We start from the raw sequence: 24,189 nt of genomic DNA, 5'->3' as shown, positions 1-24,189 counted from the left end.
TACAGACTCAAAAGATATCTTTTCTAAGACATCCCCCAAACCTAATTACAATAAAAAGCAGCCATTAACACAACCTACTTTATTCATCTTATAATACAAATAGGACTGTAACAGATCCAGTAACACAATGGCACTTTGATAATCCTATAATTCAGACACCATATATTCTAAAATAAAAGGTTAATATGTTCAGTGTGTTCTCTATATATCCTTTAAATGTTAGCAGTGAATTTGTATGTGTGTGTTTCCAGAATTGCTAATATTTTCATATATTTTCTTTGAATAACATAAATATAGAAAAAATATATAAACAGTGAATTTTCAGAGTGAACACATCCATATAACCAATACCCAAAACAAAAGTCAGAACATTACTAGCACCCCAGAAGGCCCCTTCATACCCCATTCAAATACTTTCCCCAATCTCCAACAAGGGTAATCATCTCCTGACTTCTGATACCACAGATAGTTTAACCTGTTTTTGAAATTTATGTAAATGCAATCAATGCATTTATGTAAACGCACTCTCTAGTGTCTGGCTTCTTCCGTTCAAAATTGTATGTGAGTTTCACAATTATATATAGCTGTAGTTTGTTCATTCTGATCAATGTTTAATTCATTGTGTGATTATGCCAGAAACTTATTTACCCATTCTACTATTGATAGGCATTGGGAAAATTCCAGCTTGTGCTATTACAATTAGTCCTGCTATTAACATTTTTGTCCATGTCTTCTGGTGAATATACACACACAATTCTGTTGTATATAACTCTAGGAGTGAAAATGCTGAGTCACAGAACATGCAAGTGTTCAACTTTAGTAAAACAACTAATGAACTTTAAATGAAGGAATATATTTTTTTTAAGATTTATTTATTTATTTGAGAGAGAGTGACAGTGTGGGTGGGGGATGCGGGGGGGCCGGCAGAGGGAGAGAGAATCCTTGAGCAGACTTCCCACCAAGTGCAGAGCCTGACACAGGGTTCCATCCCAGGACCCCAAGATTATGACCTGAGCCAAAATCAAGAGTTGGCTGCTCAACCAACTAAGCCACCCAGGTGCCCCCAAAGGAAGGGATACTTTAAGGTCTTTATAGGGCAATTTGAATGATTAATGATGTGTCAGAAGGTGCTGATGAAAACTCCATCAAAAACTACTTTCAGGAGGGTAAACATACTGAAGTAGGGTTTTTGAACCACATGGCTTCCAAGGACAGCAATTTACTTTAGAATAGTTTCACCAGCAATTTGGAATGTGACAATAACACTTAGAAGTAACCAAGTTTGTCTTGTCTTTTCTAGAACTGCTGATGCTGAAAATTTAGAAACAGTTGAAGAGCCATTACAATCAATAAGGTAAAGTAGTCACTTTCTCAACATGTTATGGAATATAAATATTACATGTCAGAACTCTGCAGCAATTAAGCCTGTACTCATTTAATCACACTCCTGGAAAATGAAAGGGACTTCAAAACTAGTCTAACCTTCAGGTGGTCATATCAATGCCTTCTAAATCAATGAACATGCAAACAAAAATTCATTTAATTCTGGAACAGAAGAAGCATATTAGGCAAAAACTAAGAGAATCTGAATAATACATATTTTAGTAAGTATCAATACTGGTTTATTAATTATAACAAATGTACCAATCTAATGTAACATGTTAACAATAGAGGAAATGGGGCTGGGGTATATATGGGAATTCTGTGTAATATCTTAGCCATTTTCCTATAAATCCAAAACTGTTTAAAAATAATTTTTAAAAATCCATTTAAAACTCTGCAACATAATCTGCAGATTATAATACACCTGCTAAACTCCTCTCAGAATGCAATCCAAACGCATTTTAAGAATTGTTAGACACGGGCGCCTGGGTGGCTCAGTCGTTAAGCGTCTGCCTTTGGCTCAGGTCATGATCCCAGGATCCTGGGATCGAGCCCCGCATCGGGCTCCCTGCTCGGCGGGAAGCCTGCTTCTCCCTCCCCCACTCCCCCTGCTTCTGTTCCCTCTCTCGCTGTGTCTCTCTCTGCCAAATAAATAAATAAAATCTTTAAAAAAAAAAAAAAAAGAACTGTTAGACACCCATGCATGCATACATGCATGTGCGCACGCACACAGACACACACACACTTTCCATCTATGGGCTTAGACACATAGATATATGAGGGAAGCATTCTGTCTATGCTGATTTTGGTTTTGCTCCTAGCTATAAAATTATGAACCAGCCTCAGACTTCCTTTTTTATTCCAACTAACCTAACCTTTTTGAGTATATACTGTAAGCACTTAATGATTCATTAAGAGGTAATCCCCCAGTTAATCTTCAAACAATAAAATAAAAGCATCCAAACTCCAAGTAACATCAATTCTCCAATAAATCATATCTTTGTGGTTTAAGTCATTGAGTCTTTGCTTTTACTTCAGAGGGAATAGGAAAAAGGCTGTGCCTTAGAGCTAGTAGGGAAAACAAGTAGCCCTAAAACGGTATGCGACCTAGTGGAAGGAACCCTGGGCAAGGAGGCAAGAGACCCAGCTTCTAGTTTCAGTTCCACCACTCATTACCTCTGTGATCCTCGAACATTTCCCTGAACATCTCTGATCTTCCATTTCCATGATCTCAAGTCCATTTTAACTCTAGTATTTGTTCCATGAATCAAGAGGTCCTTCAGTTACCACTTCTTGTTATGCCAGATATCCTAGTTAATTCTTTTATCCTTATCTGTTCTATAAAATTTTTAAAGCATCTAGAAAGAAAAATAATATCCTGTCATGGAATGAATGTTTATTTCTACCAGGGGATGGAGGGTGGGGGGGGATATAATGAGTGAAAGAAAAGAAGTTGAACAGCATCATAGCTTTCCATTCCATTAACCTTGTATTAGTAATCCCACCACCATATACATTGCAAATATTTACTTGGTAGTCAGCATTATGACACAGGTCTTGACTTTCTCTTTAGAAGACTATTTGAATTCACCTGTGGTTCCAGCAAGTTTATATCTAAATACAACCTTAAGGGGCGCCTGGGTGGCTCAGTCGTTGGGCGTCTGCCTTCGGCTCGGGTCATGATCCCAGAGTCCTGGGATCGAGCCCCGCATCAGGCTCCCTGCTCAGCGGGAGGCCTGCTTCTCCCTCTCCCACTCCCCCTGCTTATGTTCCCTCTCTCACTGTCTCTCTCTCTATCAAATAAATAAATAAAATCTTTTAATAAATAAATAAATAAATAAATAAATAAATAAATACAACCTTAAGTTTGGTTCTTCTATAGAAGGAGTTGGCACACTTTTTCTTAAGAAGCCAGATAGTCTGGGGCACTCAGATGGCTCAGTTGGCTGAGCATCTGACTCTTGGTTTCAGCTCAGGTCATGATCTCAGGGTTATAAGATGGAGCCCCATGACTGGCTCCATACTCAGAGGAGAGTCTGCTTGAGGATTCTCTCTACCCTTGCCCCTCCCCCAACTTGCACACACTCTCTTTCTCTCTCAAATAAATAAATCTTAAAAAAAAAATAAACAGGGGCGCCTGGGTGGCTCAGTCGTTAAGCGTCTGCCTTCGGCTCAGGTCATGATCCCAGGGTCCTGGGATGGAGTCCCACATCGGGCTCCCTGTTGGGCGGGAGGCCTGCTTCTCCCTCTCCCACTCCCCCTGCTTGCGTTCCTGCTCTCACTGTCTCTCTCTCTGTCAAATAAATAAATAAAATCTTTAAAAAAATAAAAAATAAAAAAAAATTTTAAAAATTTAAAAAAAATAAACAAAAATACAGATAGTTTAGGCTTTGTGAATCATATGGTCTCTGTCACAACAACTCAACTCTGCTACTGTAGTGCAAAAGCAGCCACAGACAATGTGTAAAAGAATGGGTGTGTTTTCCAACAAAACTTTATTCAAAAAAACAAATGGTCTTAGCTGTAATTTGCCAATCCCTCTTCTAATACCAAGGGGAGAAAAATCAACTGGCAAGATAGATTTTGTAAAACCACATCATGAGTTCACACTGATATAAACTCTGTTTTGTCTGCAGGGACAAAATATTTATGAATCATGATCTTCACATACCTGAAAATGTTCAAGATTCCCCTGCGTGAAGAGGTCACATCACCAATACCTAAGACAGAGCAGGAAAACACTCTCCCTTACATGGTTGTTATGACATAACAGAGGATGTGTTAATTTATATAGGCAAAATTTACAAGGTGACCTGCAAAAGTAAAATACCAGGTTTTAGCAACTTTAGCAATAACAGAAACCCAAACCTGATTAATGCCAATCATCACTTCTATATATTAAGCTAAATTAATTCAAGTAAGTGTCAACGTCATCGACTTTCCTGGGAGAGCTGTTCTGTTTCCATGCAACCCAGTTGTTTTAGACCAGCAGACCCTTGGTCATTCATAACCTGTTAAATTTCAGAAGGCCAGACTAACTGTTTGAGCTAACACAGAAGTTCTGATTTACTCTGGGATAGAACAGGGGTTGCTCATCAACATAAATGGGCTAATTAGGCCAAGATCAGATTTATCATCTCTTAGGGTTTATCCTAATAAAAATGTTCCATTCTGTGATAGTCACCTTGCTAAATTCAGCCCCATGTTGGCTACCAGATGTTCAATAGCAGGCTGGAGCAAAGAGCCAGCCCACAAGGATCAAGCAAGTGCCTTTTTAAAAACTAATCTTAAGAAGTTCCTCTACATGGCTTTGCAAAGTAAGCAAAAACCATGCCAAATAGTAAAAAAGGCACTTACTTGACTCCCACAGGCCAGCTCCACACTCTAGCAGCTAAGATGTCACTGGCATGGTACATGGTGAGTGAGGAAGAAACGGTATCTTGTCAACCACTGTAGAAATGGTAGTGAAAGACCTAAAAGAATAGAAAAAAGTAATGTCAATGTCAAAGGTAAAGGCTCTCCTGAGCCTGCTGACATGGATACCTCAGCATATGACAACAAAGAAAAGAAAGTTTGAAAAGATGTTGTTTAGGTCACTCTTAGCTTCTAGTCATTACAAGTGACCTTTAGGACAAGAGGGCGCTTTTGAAAGAATTTTAGCTATAATCTAGAATAAATCCAGAAGGTTATGAGAAACTCTCAAATATACATTTTTTTCCAGAGAAAGTACTGAATCTTTGATAACCACCCGGTAAGCTCATACAGATGTAGAAGTAGAGAATCTAAAGCAACAATTCATAGACCAATATTTTTAAAAATAGTTTTAAAGAAGTGAAATTTTTTTCACTCTTCTCTATGCTTCTAGCATTTAAAAAAAACGGAATGCTAGTAAACAATGAGGGAAGAAGAAATAGTTTTTTTAAGATTTTTTTTAAGTAATCTCTTCACCCAATGGGTGAACTTACAACCCCAAAATCAAGAGTTGCATGCTCTACCAACTGAGCCAGCCAGGCATCCCCCGCACTTTTTCTTAAACAAGAAAAAAAATTTTAAAACTGAAGGGGAGCCTGGCAATAGAAGTCTCAGCTTATCCAGATTCATTCAGAACTTTCACTAGTTTCAGAAGCAAATTTACAAAACTAAGTTGTTTACCTAGCCCCACAACCCTCTGATTTAGGAGTTCTGTTTCAAAATGCTTGACTCTTGGCAAATTTAATCAGAGATCACTCAAAACCCAGACCAATAACAATTTTTTTTCCAGAACAACAATTTTAAAAAGAGCCTGTTCATGTACCACCACCTCCTCTCATAATGCCCACACTATTTGTGGGTAAAATAATTTGTGAATAAAAAAATAGCGACTTGCAAGAAAAGCAGCAATAGTCAAAAAACAAAAATCATTCTTAATAATCAGTTAATTCTCAATTCTTAATTCTCAATACTCTCTCTTCCATCTAATCATGCCAACCCCCCCTCAAAAAAAAAATTTTTTTTTTCATTATCTCTTTTACTTGCAGGTCCTTTCAGCATCCTTTCCCTCAGAACCAGAATGGAAGAAACAAACAGGCAATTGAATTTAATCATTCTTGAGGCATTAGAATCTCTCCAATAAGAAAAAGCAAAGATAATTTTTCATTGTAAATAAGTTTTAGCCAAAAAACTATTCTTGCACTATTCCCTAATTCTAAAATGCTTAAAGTTGGGTCACCTTTTTAACAGACAGTCTGATGATTCAAATTGTCCAGGCCTCAATTAATTTAATTTGAACGGGATATTCACTGTTAATAGCATATTTGGCCAGACTACATCTTGTGTGCCTAGCTCACATATTCTTCTGAATTTTGGCTTGTGTTTGCCTTAGCTAGAGTCCCTGGAAAGCATCCCATGTATTAGTGTTTCCCTTGCTGCATCAGTATTTCTGGTTAAAGCACAAGAGCAAATCATTTGGAGGGACAACCTGAACGGAGTTCTGTACTGTGTATTCTGCAACACTATCCAAACCATTATCAAAAATGTTGCAAATAAAAGACAATTGCATGAAATGGGGAAGAAAAACAATTAATCAGAGATTGCCTTTCTAAAATAATGACTACAAAGTAAAGAATACTCAATGGCAAATGTATATATAAGGTTTATTATTAAAACAAATACTTATTTCACATCAACTATCTCCCTCAAAAAGTACTTTCCCCCTCATTCCTAGACCTTGTTTTTCCTTTGCTCCATAAAACCATGACACCATTCAAGAACAGTCTTTTTACCATTTAAGGCACAAGTCCTTTTTACAAAAGAAAGCAGTCCCAAACTGCAAATTATTCCAAACACACAGAAAAGAAACAATGAATAAAGGCCAACAAGTTTCCTTCCAAGCTTGTCTGCACTTCAAAAATCTGAGCATTTTTATAGAGCAAAACAAGTTTTTGCTGTAGCAGCTCAATCCCGCATGAGCTTGCTGTATTAGAGCAAATGCTGTTGGGCATTTTGCACAAGACACGTTCATCTGTGTAATGAAACATTATTCTTCTCCTCCTGCTTCTCTCCGGAAATACAAAGGATTTTCCCAGGAATATGATAAATGAGGACATTCCACACCAAAAAAGGAAAAAAAAAAAAAAAAAACATTCCTAGTCTAACTTTTAAAATAAAATAAATTCCCTTTTTCCTGTTCCTCCAAAATATTCAGCTAAAAAGACTTTCAGTCAACAAGAGAATGGTTAAATATGAGAAATAGAGAATGAAACACCACAAAACAGTTAAAAATGAATAAGCTAGAACTACATGTATCAACATATTTTTTTAAAGTATTTAAGTAAAAAGAACAAATTACATTAACTACATACAGTGTAAAATCTTCCAAGTGAGGTTAAAACATACTTAGAGTACTATGTAACTTTGACAGTCAGATAAACAAAAGCATAAACACATGCATGGGAATGGTAAGTACCAAACTGGAAAGAATGGTACTTTTGGGAGAGAGGACAAGAAATAAGACTGAGGAAGGATATTTTGGGCAGCAATTATAGTTGTCCTGTTTAATTTTTCAAGCTAAAAGAAATAAATATTATACCTGTTTTTATAGACATGACATACTTCATACTTTAAAAACAAAAGACTTTTCCCTTTGTTCGGCTTAACTGAATACAAGGTAATTTTCTTATGAAGGAATACACCACACCCATCCCACACCCACCCCATCCCCCCACCCCCACCCCCCAAAGAAACCCTCTGGTGATGGAATGCCCTTTCCAGGTGAGCTTTGACAGACCCTCGTCAGGACTGACCTGGGTTTTCTTCCACTAATGCTGCTACTTTCTGATGCTGGCTGGATGTGACTCAGATCCATAACTCAGGGCCTACCTCAGCTTGTCTCTACTTTTAATCTTACCAAGAATACTCTTTTTAGGCAATCTGCTAGAGTTCCCTTCCATTTTCCCCTTTTTACTGCTCAAAGCTCTAGCAATCACTAAAAACAAGTCGTTAGATATTTAAAGCTCACCCAACTTTGTGGCACTTGGCCAAGCGAGGAACTTGATTTCATTCTGAATCAAATGTCAATGTAGAATGAGATATTAAAATTAAAGTACTGGTTGCAGTTCAATTTTCCATCTAATAAATGAATATTTCAAAATTCTGTAATGTTATGCTACAATTGTTTTACCATCTCAACAACGTTTAGACAACATTTTGTTTTGAAGATTAAGTCAGAGCCAGAAATGAAAAAAAGAAAAGATTTCATTTTTGGAGGAGATGGTTAAAGCAAGAATGAAATAAACAAAACTGAATTACTGGGGCACCTGGGTGGCTCAGTTGGTTAAGCGACTGCCTTCGGCTCAGGTCATGATCCTGGAGTCCCGGGATCGAGTCCCGCATCGGGCTCCCTGCTCGGCGGGGAGTCTGCTTCTCCCTTTGACCCTCCCCCCTCTCATGTGCTCTCCTCATTCTCTCTCTCTCAAATAAATAAATAAAATCTTTAAAAAAAAAAAACTGAATTACTAACATGCATATGTGTAATGAGACTTTCACATAGAGCATACCCTTGGGATCCCCTCAAAAGATAAAAACAAAACAACAACAACAAAAAATCACTACCACCTCTTCGGGATCAGAAAACTCATTTCTCCTGTGTATTCAGCAGCTCCTTGCACCAGCACGCAAAGATCAGAGAAAGAGGGGCAAGAAGGAGAGAAACTGACAGAGACAGACATAAGCTGGTATTCTTCTGTTTACAAAATAAATGTAATTCCATCAAAAGCAAACCAGAAACTTTCAATCTTCTCATTAGGTTTTTACTATTTCTCCTACTCCATTCAATCTATCCTTAAATACTTCTTTGAAGTATTCTGACATCCATACTCTGTTTTAAAATGAAAAATAGGTTTTATCACACTTGGCCACTTGCCACAGCCCTGCTTCATCGCAGCTAGCAGAATTCTGGCAGTGCAAGATACAGGATACAGTGGGGGCAGAATGGAAATACAGAAGATTAGTTCCAAAATAAACACCTCCAAAAATCTGTCATCTTTGGAAATATATACATGTAGGGAATCTAGAGTTGGCAGCACCTCTTTCAAAGAGTTCCTTTAAAGCTCTCTTCTGCAGTCCAGCCCTTCACCCTTCCCTCTTCTCCTCTACCTGCTCCAAATACTTGCCAGGCAGATGCATGTGTCAATTTCTTAAATCACTTATAACACAAAAGCACTACAATATTTTTCCATCACTATTTTTAGTGATTTTTTCTATAGTCCTACTTGTTTCAGCATAATCTGTGAACTCTTTTTAAATGATTTACCTTACACCAGTTAGAATGGCAAAAACTGACAGGGCAAGAAACAACAAATGTTGGAGAGGTTGTTCGAGAAAGGGGAACCCTCTTACACTGTTGGTGGGAATGCAAGTTGGTACAGCCACTTCGGAAAACAGTGTGGAGGTTCCTCAAAAATTTAAAAATAGAGCTACCCTATGACCCAGCAATTGCACTACTGGGTATTTACCCCAAAGACACAGATGTAGTGAAAAGAAGAGCCATATGCACCCCAATGTTCATAGCAGCAATGTCCACAATAGCCAAACTGTGGAAAGAGCCGAGCTGCCCTTCAACAGATGAATGGATAAAGAAGATGTGGTCCATATATACAATGGAATATTACTCAGCCATCAGAAAGGATGAATACCAGACTTTTACATCAACATGGATGGGACTGGAGGAGATTAGGCTAAGTGAAGTAAGTTAAGCAGAGAAAGTCAATTATCATATGGTTTCACTTATTTGTGGAACATAAGGAATAGCATGGTGGACATTAGGAGAAGGAAGGGAAAAATGAAGGGGGGGGAATCGGAGGGAGAGATGAACCATGAGAGCCTATGGACTCTGAGACACAAACTGAGGGTTTTAGAGGGGAGGGGGGTGGGGGGATGGGTTAGCCCAGTGATGGGTATTAAGGAGGGCACGTACTGCATGGAGCACTGGGTGTTATATGAAAACAATGAATCATGGAACACTACATCAAAAACTAATGATGTATTGTATGGTGATTAACATAAGATAATAAAATAAAATTTTAAAAATAAATAAATAAAAAATAAAATCAGGTTATTTGATTTTAAAAAAATGATTTGCTGCTACTTGATTCAAAGAAAAGTAATTCCTTCTTCACATTTCCATGATCCCTATCACTGTATTATCTAGGCACAGAGAACTAGATGATCTACAGATGCATTATCCACAGGGTTGGATTTAGACGATGGTCTCTAGGGCTTTTTAACTCACTGACTCTCATTTATCCAACGCTGGCTGTGTGTTCTTGACACTATTAGGCTCAGGTCACAGAATTTGGGAGAGTAGACTACTATGGGCAACTAATCACCTGAGGTTTTCACACTCAGAATTCCTGCAGTGTAATTACAAAGGAAAACAAACATTTTCTGTTTCAGACTGGCAAGCCACAACTCAGAATTAACAAACTATTAGAACAGTCCATCTTGGGGCACCTGAGTGGCTCAGTCAGTTAAGTGTCTTCCGTTGGCTCAGGTCAGATCCCAGGGTCCTGGGACTGAGTCCTGCATCGGGCTCCTTGCTCAGCAGGTACCCTGCTTCTTCCCCTGCCTGCCACTCCCCCTGCTTGTGCTCTATCTCTTTCTGACAAATAAATAAATAAAATCATTGAGAAAAAACAAAACAAAACAGTCCATCTTACCTCAGCACTACAACATTAACTGCTTTTTTCTTTCCCTCCCCCCTCTCTCCAACTCTGGATTCCTTACCATATCTTCACCTATTCCCCATACCCTCAGTAGTTTGGACTGGAAAAAGTAGACAAAAGAGAAAGATGGGACTAAGGCATAATGAACTGTTTCAGAGGAATGCAGGGTAAATTGTCTATCAAGATGTCAGAAGTAATTATGCAAACTGTCCTGAAAAGGAAATGGAAGCTATTTGTCTTCACTTCAAGCCCCTGACCCTTGTGAGAATAAGCAAATATATTATACTTGGGTTTATGATTTTATACAAGACCCCCACCATGAAATAACATAAAAATTAATGATATACGTCTTAGAATTAGAAAGCCCTTTAGGCTCATCTGATCAAGCATCCTTATTTAACTGACCAAAACATTAAGACCAAAGAGGTAAGTCACTTGCCCAAGGTCAAACAGCAACTTAACAGTAGAGAAATGAACAGAACTCAGACTCCTATTGTATCACATGGCACCTAATCCTCTTCAATTACTTACTTTTGGTGATTGAAACACACACACACCACTTCCATCTCTTCTTTTATCTACCTCAGAAAACCAAAAAAATTCTTTGATGATACAACAATTCTTTGCTCCCATAGATTTCAAAAGGCTCATACATGACAAATACAATCTCTTCCGGCAAAGCAGATATTGTAACAGCTCTAAAAATTGTCATAGTTGGGGTGCCTGGGTGGCTCAGTCGGTTAATCGGCTGACTCTTGATTTCAGTTAAGGTCATGATCTCAGGGTTGTGAGACCGAGCTCAGCGCAGAGTCTGCTTGAGATTCTCTCCCTCTCCCCCTGCCTCTGCCCCTCCTCCTGCTCACTTGCGTGCCCCTGCCCACACTCTCTTTCTCTAAAATAAATAAAATATTTGGGGCGCCTGGGTGGCTCAGTCGTTAAGCGTCTGCCTTCGGCTCAGGTCATGATCCCAGGGTCCTGGGATCGAGCCCCACATCGGGCTCCCTGCTCTGCGGAAAGCCTGCTTCTCCCTTTCCCACCCCCCCACTTGTGTTCCCTCTCTTGCTGTCTCTCTCTCTGTCAAAATAAATAAATAAAATCTTTAAAAAATAAATAAATAAAATAAAATAAATATTTTTAAAAATTAAAAATTGTCAAAGTTATCAAATAAATACTTACCTTTGTATTATAATACCTAGAAGACCAAAGAATATATGCTTTCTAAATAAAGCAATCCAATAAAGTCAATTAAAATACTAGAGAATCACTCCATATAACTCGTTCTCGATCATTACATGTTTTTATTTTTGATACTTCTCTTGAGAAACTGGGGTGGCAGAAGCAGTAGGAATCTTGTATCTTCATTTCTAATGTGAAAAGGGAGGTTGCTAAAATTTTACTAAGAAAAGGTTTCATGCTTAAGAATAGCTAGGTTTTTGTTTGTTTGTTTTAAATATAAAAGACCATCATACATACAATGCTCAATATTCCCTAAAGGTAAACAAATATTACAAAAGTGGAAAGTCAAAGAGAACAAAGTCAAAAGAAATTACTCAAAAATATTCCTCTAATTAACGTAATGTGAAGAGTTTCTGCTTTGGAAGAGTATAATACACAGAACACACACTTTCAACAAAGATTTGTTGAGTGCTCATCATGCTTTGTAAACTTTTTCCATACTGGTGTGCAAATCTTTCAGATTCTGATGGTATGGGGTAGGGGAGGGGGGCAGGAAAATGGGGATAAGGTGGGCATCTGATATACGAATTTAAAGTCATTAAACCAGGTCAACACATTTTTATATACAAAAGTAGAGGTACAACAATCACAACAACGAAACATACTTAACATGACTGTAAAAAGAAACACACAGAGAAGGTCCAGAAACAAAGTTTCAGCACCTGAGTATTAAGAGAATCAGACAGCCCTTGAAATGAATTACCTTTCTACCTGGTACCAGCTGAGTGATAGTCCATGTCCAATCGTCAAGTTCTATCAATTCTATTTCCTAAATCTGCCTTCTCTCTATTCCTTTTCTCTATTCCCAATGCTACTGTCATCATTCAGGCATCTTTTGCCTAGTTCATTAAGATGTCCCTTATTGGCCTCTTGACTTTTCTGGTCCCATCCTCTCCAATCCAGCCTTCACACAGCTGCTATTGTAACCTACCAAAAAGCACAAACTGATCATGTGATTCACCTAACTGAAATTCTTCAGACACTCACCTATGGACCAGCAGTATTTTTTCCAAACTGTGGCTTAAATTGTGGAATCAATTTAAATGGGTCCCAACCAGTATTTCTTCAACAAAATAGCACAGAAACTATGTATGCCTCATACATAGTAAAAAAACTGTTGGGTGAAACTTTTCCTACTTTTACGCACACATGCACATTCTGGGTCATGATATAAAATGTATTTATACTGTGGGTTGAGTTTAAAAAAAAAAACACTGACCTACATAATAAAATTCCAACTCCTTCACAAGTCCCTTCACAGTCTGATTCCCTCACCAGAGCACAGTAGTTAAGAGACAGGCACTGGCGCCAGGTACGCCAGCCCCAGCTGTGTGATCCTGAGCAAGTCATTTACTGAGTGTCACTTATCAGCTGTGATCCTGGGCAAAGCAACCAATCTGAGGTAACTCAGTTTCACTATCTATAAAAGGAGGATAGTAACAGTACCTACCCACAGGGTGTCACAAAAATTAAGTGAGATTACCTATGTAAAGTACATAACACGTGGTGCACTTAATATTAGTTATTATTGGTATCACTACTACTGTCCAGTCTAATCTCTGGCTATTCTTGCCCATACTCCAGTTATAACAAACGACTGGCAGTTTCTCAAATCATCTTCCTCCCTCAGACTGTCATGTCAGATGTTGGTGCTATCTAGAATGTGAACTACACCTTTCCAGTCCCCCACACATTTTATTTCCTCCTATTTCAGCTTCAGTGAGGCCTCCCTTGTGAAGCCTTCCCCAATTCTCTTGAGTAGGTCTAAACGCTCCCAATGAACCTCCATGGGGAGGGGGGGAGGGAGCATAACCAGTTACAGTCTTGCTTGTTGGTGTCTCCCAGCCAAACTGTGACCTCTTTGGACCACCTCAGAGGCATCTCTCTTTCCCAGCACAGCAAGTTACAAACAGTAGTTCAACAGGTATTTTCTGAATGACTCCAGGTTACTTACCCTTACTAGGTCTTCAATTTCTTATCTGTACAATGGTGGAAGTATTTTGCCTGAAGAGTTGTTGAGTACGCTAGACAATGTTTTAAAAGTGATATAGAGGGCGCCTGGGTGGCTCAGATGGTTAAGCGTCTGCCTTCGGCTCAGGTCATGATCCCAGGGTCCTGGGATCGAGTCCCACATCGGGCTCCCGGCTCAGCGGGGAGCCTGCTTCTCCCTCTGACCCTCTCCCCTCTCATGCTGTTTCTCTCCCGCTCGCTCTCTAAAAAATAAATAAAATCTTTAAAAAAAAATAAAAAATAAAAGTGATATAGAAGCAATGCTCGATAATGGGTGGGACTTTCTAGAATCCTTAGCTAAGTTACAAAGATCCTAAGGAAGCAATACCTTAGACCCTTACTACCTAATACCTGGAGGAGAGGGTGGAGAAAGAGATTTAAGAAATGTAGTCAGAAAGATGGTGAGATCTCTTGGAAGAAAACTGCAGTAGATGCTTGAGAAAGAAACATGGCTGAAGGAGAAGACAAAAGGGAAGGAGGCCCCACACTGGGATCCCACCAAACCTAGACTTAAATTTCACCTCCAAAGCATCTGTCTTGTCCATCATTGTATCCCTAGCGTTAAAACAGTTTATGACACTTAAGAAGAAAGGAACCTACCTCATCCTCAATGTCCTCATTAATAAAACTGGGGTAATAACGCCTCTCATAGGGTTATGGTGAGAATTAAATGAGGTAACACAATGCCCTCAGATCTTAGATGCTTCCTTCTATATCTACTCCTCTATGTAGGGTCAGGTGGTTCAAGTTAACCTATTTACTCTCCTGTTATTTGACAAAAAAATCAGTCACATTAACTTTCTCTAAAGTTTAAAGGAGATATTAGTACTCAAACACCCTGTAACACCACTTACTATAGATAAGATGTACAATGTAGCCTCTCTTAGAACGCAAAAAAGAAGTCTAAAGGATCTTGTAATCTATAAGGCAGTACAGTTTAAGACTACATTGGAGAATATCCTCTGGACAGCCTCATACACATAATGGATTCCTCAGCAATTCTCTGGTGATCATTACAAATGCTCCCCAAACAATAAAGTATACAACACATAGTAAAAACTGAGAATTTCAGAAACAAAGTGTAAGAGGTGAACACCGCACTCTTTTGATTAATACATATTATCAATGTCCTTAAAGAACCTTTGGAAAGGGCTCTTATTTTTAAGAGAGATGTCAAAATGCAATGTCATATTTTCAGTTTTTTCCAGAACCGCATTAGAAAAAGTTCAGTTTTAGCATGCTATTAGACCCAGCTGGTGATGTAATTTACCAAGTTATATTTTTATCAAAATAAAAGATTGGGGTCGCCTGGGTGGCTCAGTCGGTTAAGCAGCTGCCTTTGGCTCAGGTCATGGTCCCAGAGTCCTGGGATTGAGCCCCACTGCAGGCTCCCTGCTCAGTGGGGAGTCTGCTTCTCCTTCTCCCTTTCCCCCTACCCCCGCTTATGCTCTCTCTCTCAAATAAATAAATAAAATCTTTAAAAATAAAAAAATATATAAATAAACAAAAGATTTAAGCCTGTACACAGTTTATGGGTCGAAAATTCACTAAACTTAACTAAAATTACTTTGCTTGAAGTCAACTCTCATGTTACACAGGCTCTCTCACTGCATTTAACAAAGTGTACTGAAATAATTAAATGGACAGTTTCTCTTGCATGTTCAACATGCAGAGGACAAGTTTTTTTTAACATGTGTCATCAAGCTTGACCTAAATCAGGGAGTAATTATTCAAGATTGGGTTTGAGTTTAAGCACTTACTGAAAGAATATGCCCCCAGTTCACTTTTTAAAACCCACCTCTGCTTAACTGTTTGTAAAACAAAACACACAATTGTGTAATTTCGTAGGAAAAGAACTGACTGCAAAGGCCAGCAGATGGGGGAACCATTTTCAGCTCTGTAGTAACTTGCTGGGCTACCAAGGAAAAAGCCATTCACCACTCTTGCCCTAGTTCCTTAACCTATGGTCTTTTTGAGATCTCCAGTCTACAATTCTTTTAAGTACATGTCCTCCACGGTAACATCTTAGTTTTCCTAATAACATGTTATTCCAGTAATTGTAAAATATTCATGAGCCATGATATGGCATTAATCAGTCAAATAAAGAATAGAGGATTCCCTTATGTTAAGTGATTATCTCAAGATCTTAAAAGGTAGTGTTGTCCTTAATCACAAAAAGCAAAACAAAACAAAAAACAGTAATTTTTAAGAAAACCCATAGAGACACAAAGCTAGAATATAAAAAAGCAATGAGGGGCGCCTGGGTGGCTCAGTCAGTAAGTGTCCAACTCTTGATTTAGGCTCAGGTCATGATCTTAGGATCCTGGGATCATGCCCCAGGGTCAGGCTCCAAGCTCAGCGGGGAGTCTGCTTAAGGATTCCTTCTCCCTCTCCCCTCCATCACGTTCTCTCTCAAATAAGTAAATAAATCTTTTAAAAAATGAAAGCAACATCTCTGCAGTTATTCAGATAATGGTATCAATGAAGTGCTACTGCAGAAGACCAGGACCACTCTGGATTTCAAACATGAGGCAGCCCCAAAACCAAAAATGATCCTTGTTGTTATCTTTGATCTACACCATTCTTGATGCTGCATTCTCTACTTCGATTTCCTCCTGGAGTAGAGCTCCATAAAGCATAAAACAGAGCCCCTTGGGACTTAGAAAAGTTCAAATAATCATAATCTGTTGAATAAATCCAAATTTACTCAAATATTTTGTGGGGTACAAAATAAGCACGATTTTAAGATAAATAAAAGAATGGTTGTGGGGCACCTGGCTGGCTCAGTGAATTAAGTGTCCGCCTTTGGCTCAGGTCATGATCTCCAGGTCCTGGGACTGAGTCCCACATGGGGTTCCCCGCTCAGCGGGGAGTGTACTTTCCCTCTCTCTCTGCCCCTCCCCCCCCACTCGTGCTCTCTCTCACTTGCATGCTCTCTCTCTCTCAAATAAAATAAAATAAAATAAAAAAGGATGGTTGCTTCCTTAAAAACAAGTCTGCTCTTGGAACCAATGTAACATTGTGTGTCAACTATATTTCAATAGAAAATAATAACAGTAATTTTAAAAGTCTGCTCTAAACATTTATCCAGAACCATCAAAATCTTAGTATTGTAGTAGACTAAAACAACAAAAACTCTAGAATCTGTTTCAATCATATATTTCTATTAATCTGGGTATTAATCATACTTTTGCTGGGCTTTGGGCAGAAAGCAAGTACCACCACAGAGCTAATCCAAAGGTACCCATTCTGTGGGTATATTACCATAAAGAAGTATAATATATACAATCAAAGACAGCACTGGCAATACCAAAGTTAAATTACTCAAATGTGGGTACTTAAGTAACAGGTCATTAAACAAGTCAAACTGGGGGACAGGGGGCTGGGGGGAGTTGATGAGCATACCTTTTCACTGGCAAGCAGACAAAAAGGTGCATATTCAATTAATGCACATCTGAGTGTCACCCATACAGCTAGCACTGTGTTGGAGTCTATGAGAGACAAAAATGCAATATTGCCCTACCTCTCCTGTAAGATAAGGCACTCACAAATGAAATATTTAGATAACAAGACAAGTCAGTGTCGATCTGTATCCTGCTAATAATAAATCCTATCGGAAATTAGATAAGACAGAATAGAACAATAGAGAGGGATCAAGAGCCAGGAATCACACAAATTAAGCTTCTGACTAGAACATCTTGAATCCACCTCCATTTAAAGAATTTTAAACCTAGGGTCGCCTGGGTGGCTCAGTCGTTAAGCGTCTGCCTTCGGCTCAGGTCATGATCCCAGGGTCCTGGGATCGAGCCCCGCATTGGGCTCCTTGCTCAGCGGGAAGCCTGCTTCTCCCTCTCCCGCTCCTCTGCTTGTGTTCCCTCTGTCGCTGTCTCTCTGTCAAATAAATAAATAAAATCTTAAAAAAAAAAAAGGAATTTTAAACCTAGATGTAATAAACCACACACAACCTAATAAGCCACTTCCCTCAGTTGCCATTTGGTCTGTTTCCTCATCTGTAAAGTGAGTTTTAGGTCACAGTCTCTAACCTGAAACGGACCTAAGAGGTTAAAGGACTGATTAAGACTGAAATTCAGTTGCAAGAACTACATAAACATTTAGTATAGATATACGGAACATTGGCTTAAGTACACCGGAGTATTTGTGCTGGGATGGATCTGGCTAAGTAAGACCGGCCAGACCCTGAGAAAACCCAATTAAAGAACTGGGACTTGCCTCTCTGTCAGGTAATATTAACTGTTAAAATTGTCAAGTTAAACTGAAATGCTATCACTGCCAAAGAACTATAATGTGTAAAACAGAGAGGGACGGCCACAAACTGTAACAGTACAATGACACACGTAAGAGATTTAGTAAGCATAGCCGTTGACCACTAGGAAATGTTAACAGTCAGGCTCTCATAATCAGAGGTGAGACAGTTTGATTTAGCAAAGCAATTGCCCAGCTCACGATGAAAGGCAGTTCCCCATCAAAGAACCATCCTTGCAAACAGCAGCCACCTTCACTAACCACACAGAAAGGCATGCAGCAAACATTTTACATCAGTCTTTGTTACAGTCACAAGCTGAGGAGCAATAAACAGGCTCCTCACACAGGAAAGGAAAAATTACGCTAGATAGTGCTAAAAATATGGAATAAGCCCCTGCACCTTTATTTCTATTTACTCAGTTGTATGCTCTTTTAATGAGGAAGGTGGGGAAGGGACAAGTTATGTTTTAATAACTTCGAAACCACATTTACCCATGAGCTGAACTGTATTGCTTTGGACTCACTCTGTAAACTTGGAGAAGATTTCAAAACGCATGCCTCTCAAGCAAAATATTAACCAGCACCATAATTGGTTATGTCCCCCCGGCTCTAATTTACTCTACCTACTACAGCAGAACAAAAGCGGCACAAGCTGGGCTTGTGATCTAGTCCAATGCAGAGTGCCATCTGCCGCACATGCACAGAATGTGTCCTATGCAAGATTCAACCTCAGTGTCTCCCAGGGACCTTTATCAGAGCAAGCTGTTCGTCTCCACATTTGCCTCATTCAACAGCTCTGCCTCCAACAACATCTACTTACAGGAGAATTCCCATTCATGGGACTTTAAAATACCAATACTTACCTAACAAACAGTAGTTTTGAAAAGGAGGAGATTATGAAGGAGCAATCACACTTTAAAATGAAAAGAACACGATAAGGGGGTCAGAATATCTGGGGTGGCTGGGAATCCTAAAACCGTTGCATATTAGCTGTGCAGTCCTGGCCAAGTCCCTCCCTTTTCTGGGCCTCAATTTCAGACATAAAATGTCAAGAGTTAAATCCCTAAGAGATGCCTTTCAAATTGAGTCTTGTGAGGAATCATAGAATAACAGATGGAGACAGCTATATACAGGATGGCTTCAGAGCAATTGTAGAAAAAGAAAAAAACCTGTTTACATATTTTAAATAATCAGGTACAACTTTTTTCAAAATCCTACAATTCTAAGTTCATTTATAAGTCAACATTCCCATGATAACACTTCAGCCCTTCAGAAATAACACTTCTCTTTAACTGTGCTTTCAGTTACAAATTCAGCACATCACTTTTACCCACCCCAGAATAGCACAGAAGAACACTTTCATGAAGTACCCACACAAGGAAGACACTCACAGCCTGACAGATTCGCATAGTGGAAAATATACAAGGCATAAATTTAAAAATGCTAAATGAATACCACACCCAAATAGCCTTAAAACCTGTGCAAAGTCAAAAGACGTATTAGCAAAATACAGGGATAAAGACAACTTGGGAAGTCTTTAAATAGTTTGAGGGAGAGGGGAATGCCATCAGATTTCTGGGTGGCTTTATGTTTTTAGGAAAACAAAACACATAAATGGAGGCTTTGAAACATGCAAATCTAAACTGAACTGTGGAAAAGCTCGGCTCTCACCCAAGAGCTTCAGCAAAGCAATATGTCAGTATGCCAAATATGAAGTACAAATTTTCTTCACAAGAATGAGGATAGGATCCATACGTGTGACTAATAATAATATCATCTTGCATTTACAGAGCATTAGTTCTTTTCATAGCTCTTTCAGACACTTGGTTTCATGTTGTCAATCAGTCTCGGGGTATCCTCTCTGAAAACCTCCAGTTCAGCTTCCTCTCAAGAGCTGTGTGATCAGGTTAAGACAGGTGGATGTATTTGTTGAGATCTAAAGGTACTAGTTTCTTCTATCAGGCCGTCTGCAGTGATTCTCTCATTACCACACTATACAACTTAGCCCTAGGAAATAAAATCTACACTCTTTCCCTCACAGTTGGCCAGAGACCAACATAAATGGGTCTAGAAAGTCCAAGGAAAGAGAACCCGCTGACTTGTTAGGTCAAGAACTCCATGCCAAGTTGATCTCTTGCAACTGAAAAAAGAATTCACAATCACTCACAAATACATCCCAAGGCTGTTCAAACAGAAAATCTCCTTCGTTGCCAGCCAATGAAATCCAGCAATAACTGGTTAATTCAACCACCAAATCCCTGACTCTGTGAACAACTTGCCATATTCACTTCCCCTCCGCCCGCTGCCCACCCTTCCTTCTTCAGGCACGCGTGAACAAGCTGATAAGCCAGCTCTCCAAAAGGACCACCGAGGACCTTTAAGGACCTGAGGGGATGGAGCTTGCCTCCTGAAGCAATGCAGCATCCATCGCGAGGGGGCTGTTCCCCATGCCCACACACGCAGGAAGTCACGGAGGGGGATAAAGTTTGATTATCCTTCTTGCCCGTTCCCAAAGGGCCGAGAGAGGACGAGGGAGCGGCCCCGCTGGGGTCCTGGGCTGCTCTCCGGAGACAGTGCCCAAGAAGCATGGCACTGCCACTCTCCTGACATACACCAGGCAGCCGCGGCAACTCAGGACACCCCAACCCGCCCGGAGGAGGAGGGAAAGGGGACAACTTGCACGGGGCTCAGTTCGCAAGCGATGGGGCAGAGCTGTTAAAAAAAAAAAAAAAAAAGGAGGGAGGGACCGAGATCGGGGGCTAGTCAGGGAGAGGTTCAAGTCCGTCCCTTCCCCGCCCTGGTGCCCCGGGTCCTGCGGGAACATCCCCGCCATCGCCCCTCCTCCTCCTCCACTCGGCTTCCTCCGCCCTCCTTCCCTTCCTGGTCGCCGCCGCAGGCGCCTGAAGGGCACGGCGGCTCCTCGGTGCCCGGCAAGCTCGGGAGCGGCCGCGAGTTGAGGTAACTCGCCCGCTGCCCCGGCGGCCTGCCCGCCGGCGGCTCCCACACGCCAGCGCCGCCCCGCCCTCCCCGGAGCCGCCGGGCGCGCTCGCTCACCGTCCGGTGGTGCTGCTGCTGCCGGTGGCGGCTGACGCTCAGCCCGGGGAAGCAGCCGGCAGTCAGCGCTCCGCAGCCGCCGGCGCCCCCGCCGCCGCCCCGGGAGGAGAGGAGCAGCAGAAGCGATCTACCTGCGGCGGCCGCCATCTCTCAACTGGAAACGGCGCCGACCCAGGCAGCGCAGCGGACGGCCGGGGCGGAGCCAAGACCCGCCACTCACCGACGCCGGGCCAACTGCCGCCCTTGGCTGAGTTGGTGAGGCGGAGCTTCCTGCGAGGCCCAATCGACAGGCGGGAGAACCACACTTGAGGCTGCCTGTCACTTCCAGAGTTACCTATTGTGGGACAGAGTCAATTACGGGCAAATTCTAAGGTACCGGTAATTGGTATCCGAGCCCCTCAGAATAGCAGCAGTAGAGAGACGGCATATTCGATTCAGCTAATCTTCACCAAGGATAGAGCTATGATAAGGGTAACTGGGGAAACATATTTGTGCTAAGCTTTGTACTTTGTGAGTGTTCTAAGTTGGCAAAATATGTACCAAATTAGTAATCATTGAAGTAGGGATGCTAGAACTCTCAGTGACACGCCCAGAGTTATCATTCATAACTGATGGTATTTGGATATGCTGAAATTAACCCTACATCAAAGGGTGATCTAATGACCGTGATATGTAGCATAATATAGGAGGGATAGAATGCTTATGATATCAAAGTCCCAGAATGAGTACACGCCATTAGGGTGAATTAACAGACCTATTACATTTCAAATACTCAATTCATTTTTACAGCACCTTTTAGACTGATACTCTTACACTCTCCAGAAGGAAAAATCATTTTCTTACTATCTTTGACCCTGTGTGCACTTATTAAACTATGGAAACAGAACATGTTGGTAATGTAATAAAAGTCATGTAAAGGTTATTTTAATGAATTTTCATACTTTAAATAAACTAGTCATTAGGGTACACTTTGGAATCATTCTTGATTGCTTTCTCTTGAAAAATACTTCTTTCCCCCAAGAAACAAGATCATAAAGCTCATTAAAGACTGTGGGAAAAAAAGTATTTTCTTAGAAGAGGATTTCCTTGCTGTCTGTTATTATAAGCTAGTTAGTCCTCACATCTTCTTTTAAAATCTAAAGCGGGAAAACAGTTTGGTAAGCAGCTAAAAATATTACTCTAGGGGCGCCTGGGTGGCTTAGTCGCTTAAGCGTCAGTCTTGGGTCATGATCCTAGGGTCGTGGAATTGACCCTGGAGAACCCACCTGCATCAGGCTCCCTACTCGGTGGGGAGTCTTCTTCTCCCTTTCCCTCTGCCCCTCCCCACCCCTGCTCATGCTCTCTCTCAAATAAATAAATAAAATGTGTTGTTGTTTTTTAAAGTATTACTCTAAATTTTGGGAAACATCTTGGTAGTGTAGCCTTAGGTTATCAAGTTGAAACAAACAAAAATACACATATAATTTTATTGTATCACTTGTTCTAATAACAGTTTTTAAACTTTAACTGAAATGGTATTTGCTTGGCCAAGAATTGCTAAATAATGAAGTGGAACTTCCTTCCACCCCACCCCAGAACAGTAAAATGATTGGCTTCTCCAGGTGAGAATATTACATCACTCACCCAAAAGGCATTTATTGTGCAACAAGTGGAACCTGAGAGCTCAAGAATGAGATGAGCCCCCTCATTCAACAGCTGCACACACTAATCCACCTAGCTGGAAATTTGTGACATTCCTGGAACAACTTCACTTACAATCATTTTCTGCCCATCTATATTTATCCCATCTGCATGTTACGTATTTACCAATGCTGTGCCATTTCCTCCTTCTTACTAGGATTACCATGAATTTTACTTTTGTTTTTATTTTCTGTGCCTTTGCCATATCTGCCTATGAATCAAGATTGTCGCTCAATCTCTATCTTACACTTCTAGAAGTTCTACTGGAATTGTCTTTCTCTTACTTTTCCAAATACAGAAATGAGCCATGCATCCTGCAGTTCTGAGATTTGGTCCTGTGCATTTGCAAAAGAACCACAATAAATAGGGCTTGTTTTTTTTTTTAACTGCATAAACCTGAAACTAGAGGGATTACCAAAAGCTTCCTTCTTATTTACTAAAGGTGTCATCTTTTATCTACCAAGATAAAACCACTGATGCACCCCACGTAGGCTGTGTAAAATGAGGATCCACTAAATTGAGTTCTAATAATCCAGGGCTAGAAATTATACAAACATCAATTACCTCCTCACAGAGAAAATCTTTTCCATAGCTGCAAAGGATTTATCTCACATCAGTTGGCTGGCCAGCGCCCATAATAAGAAAGTGTAGATAGCTGAACAGAAAGTATCCTCATTCCTAAAAAATAAATAATAAATTACATAAGAGGGGAAAGGGAATTAAAATTCATTGAGTACCTGCTATGCTAGGCACTATGCTGATCACTCTAGAGATAATACTTTTATAAAAGATGGCAAAGTAACCACAAAAAAACTTTAAAATATCATAACTTTTGAGAATAGAAATTGAAGAAAACCTAAATGTTTTCTAATAGGGAATTGGTTAATAAGAGACTAACCCTATAACAGAATATTATGCAACCATTAACAAAATGAATTATTCCATCTATACTTTTAAAAAGTAATAGTATGGGACAGCTGGGTGGCTCAGTCAGTTAAGCGTCTGCCTTCAGCTCAGGTCATGATCCCGGGGTCCTGGGATCGAGCCCTGCATCAGGCCCCTTGCTCAGCTGAGAGCCTGCTTCTCCCTCTGCCTGCCGCTCCCTCTGCTTGTGCTCTCTCTCTCTCTCTCTGATAAATAAATAAATAAATAAATAAATAAATAAATAAATAAATAATTTTTAAAAAGTAATAATCTAGTACAGATGAGCCTTTTAAAAGTTATTTATATGTATAAAGGTTACTTATAGATATTTTTATATGTTATATATGTATTTCAGGTCCATAGTGACTTCTGGAAAAATAAACAAAAAACATGTTAACTCTGGAGACTTTAGAGGGGTGGCTACCCTTTAGAATGGCTT

General features: G+C 40.0%; 1 protein-coding gene and 1 long non-coding RNA gene across 3 annotated transcripts in view; both read right to left on the bottom strand.

Moving 5' to 3' along the window:
- LOC118021526 overlaps window positions 1-13,999 on the bottom strand; it is a 49,548-nt gene extending 35,549 nt beyond the window's left edge. Inside the window, exons 1-3 of one of the 2 annotated variants that reach the window (XR_004682210.1) lie at window positions 13,774-13,999; window positions 4,741-4,856; window positions 4,055-4,103 (exon numbers count right to left, since the gene is read on the bottom strand). This is a non-coding gene — a long non-coding RNA (uncharacterized LOC118021526). The remainder of the gene's footprint in view (window positions 1-4,054; window positions 4,104-4,740; window positions 4,857-13,773) is intronic. The other variant, XR_004682209.1, reaches the window with a different exon arrangement.
- MCU (mitochondrial calcium uniporter) overlaps window positions 1-21,319 on the bottom strand; it is a 201,192-nt gene extending 179,873 nt beyond the window's left edge. Inside the window, exon 1 of the mRNA XM_035021482.1 lies at window positions 21,147-21,319. Within this exon, the coding sequence (XP_034877373.1) occupies window positions 21,147-21,293 (147 nt within the window). The 5' untranslated portion in view covers window positions 21,294-21,319. The remainder of the gene's footprint in view (window positions 1-21,146) is intronic.
- Window positions 21,320-24,189: the final 2,870 nt, after the last annotated feature.

Source organism: Mirounga leonina, unplaced genomic scaffold, assembly GCF_011800145.1.
Source record: "Mirounga leonina isolate KUSES-001 unplaced genomic scaffold, KU_Mleo_1.0 Mir_114, whole genome shotgun sequence".
Classification (NCBI taxonomy): Eukaryota; Metazoa; Chordata; class Mammalia; order Carnivora; family Phocidae; genus Mirounga; species Mirounga leonina.
The sequence above is the reverse complement of the archived record's forward strand: the minus strand, read 5'-3'. Positions and strand labels throughout refer to the sequence as shown.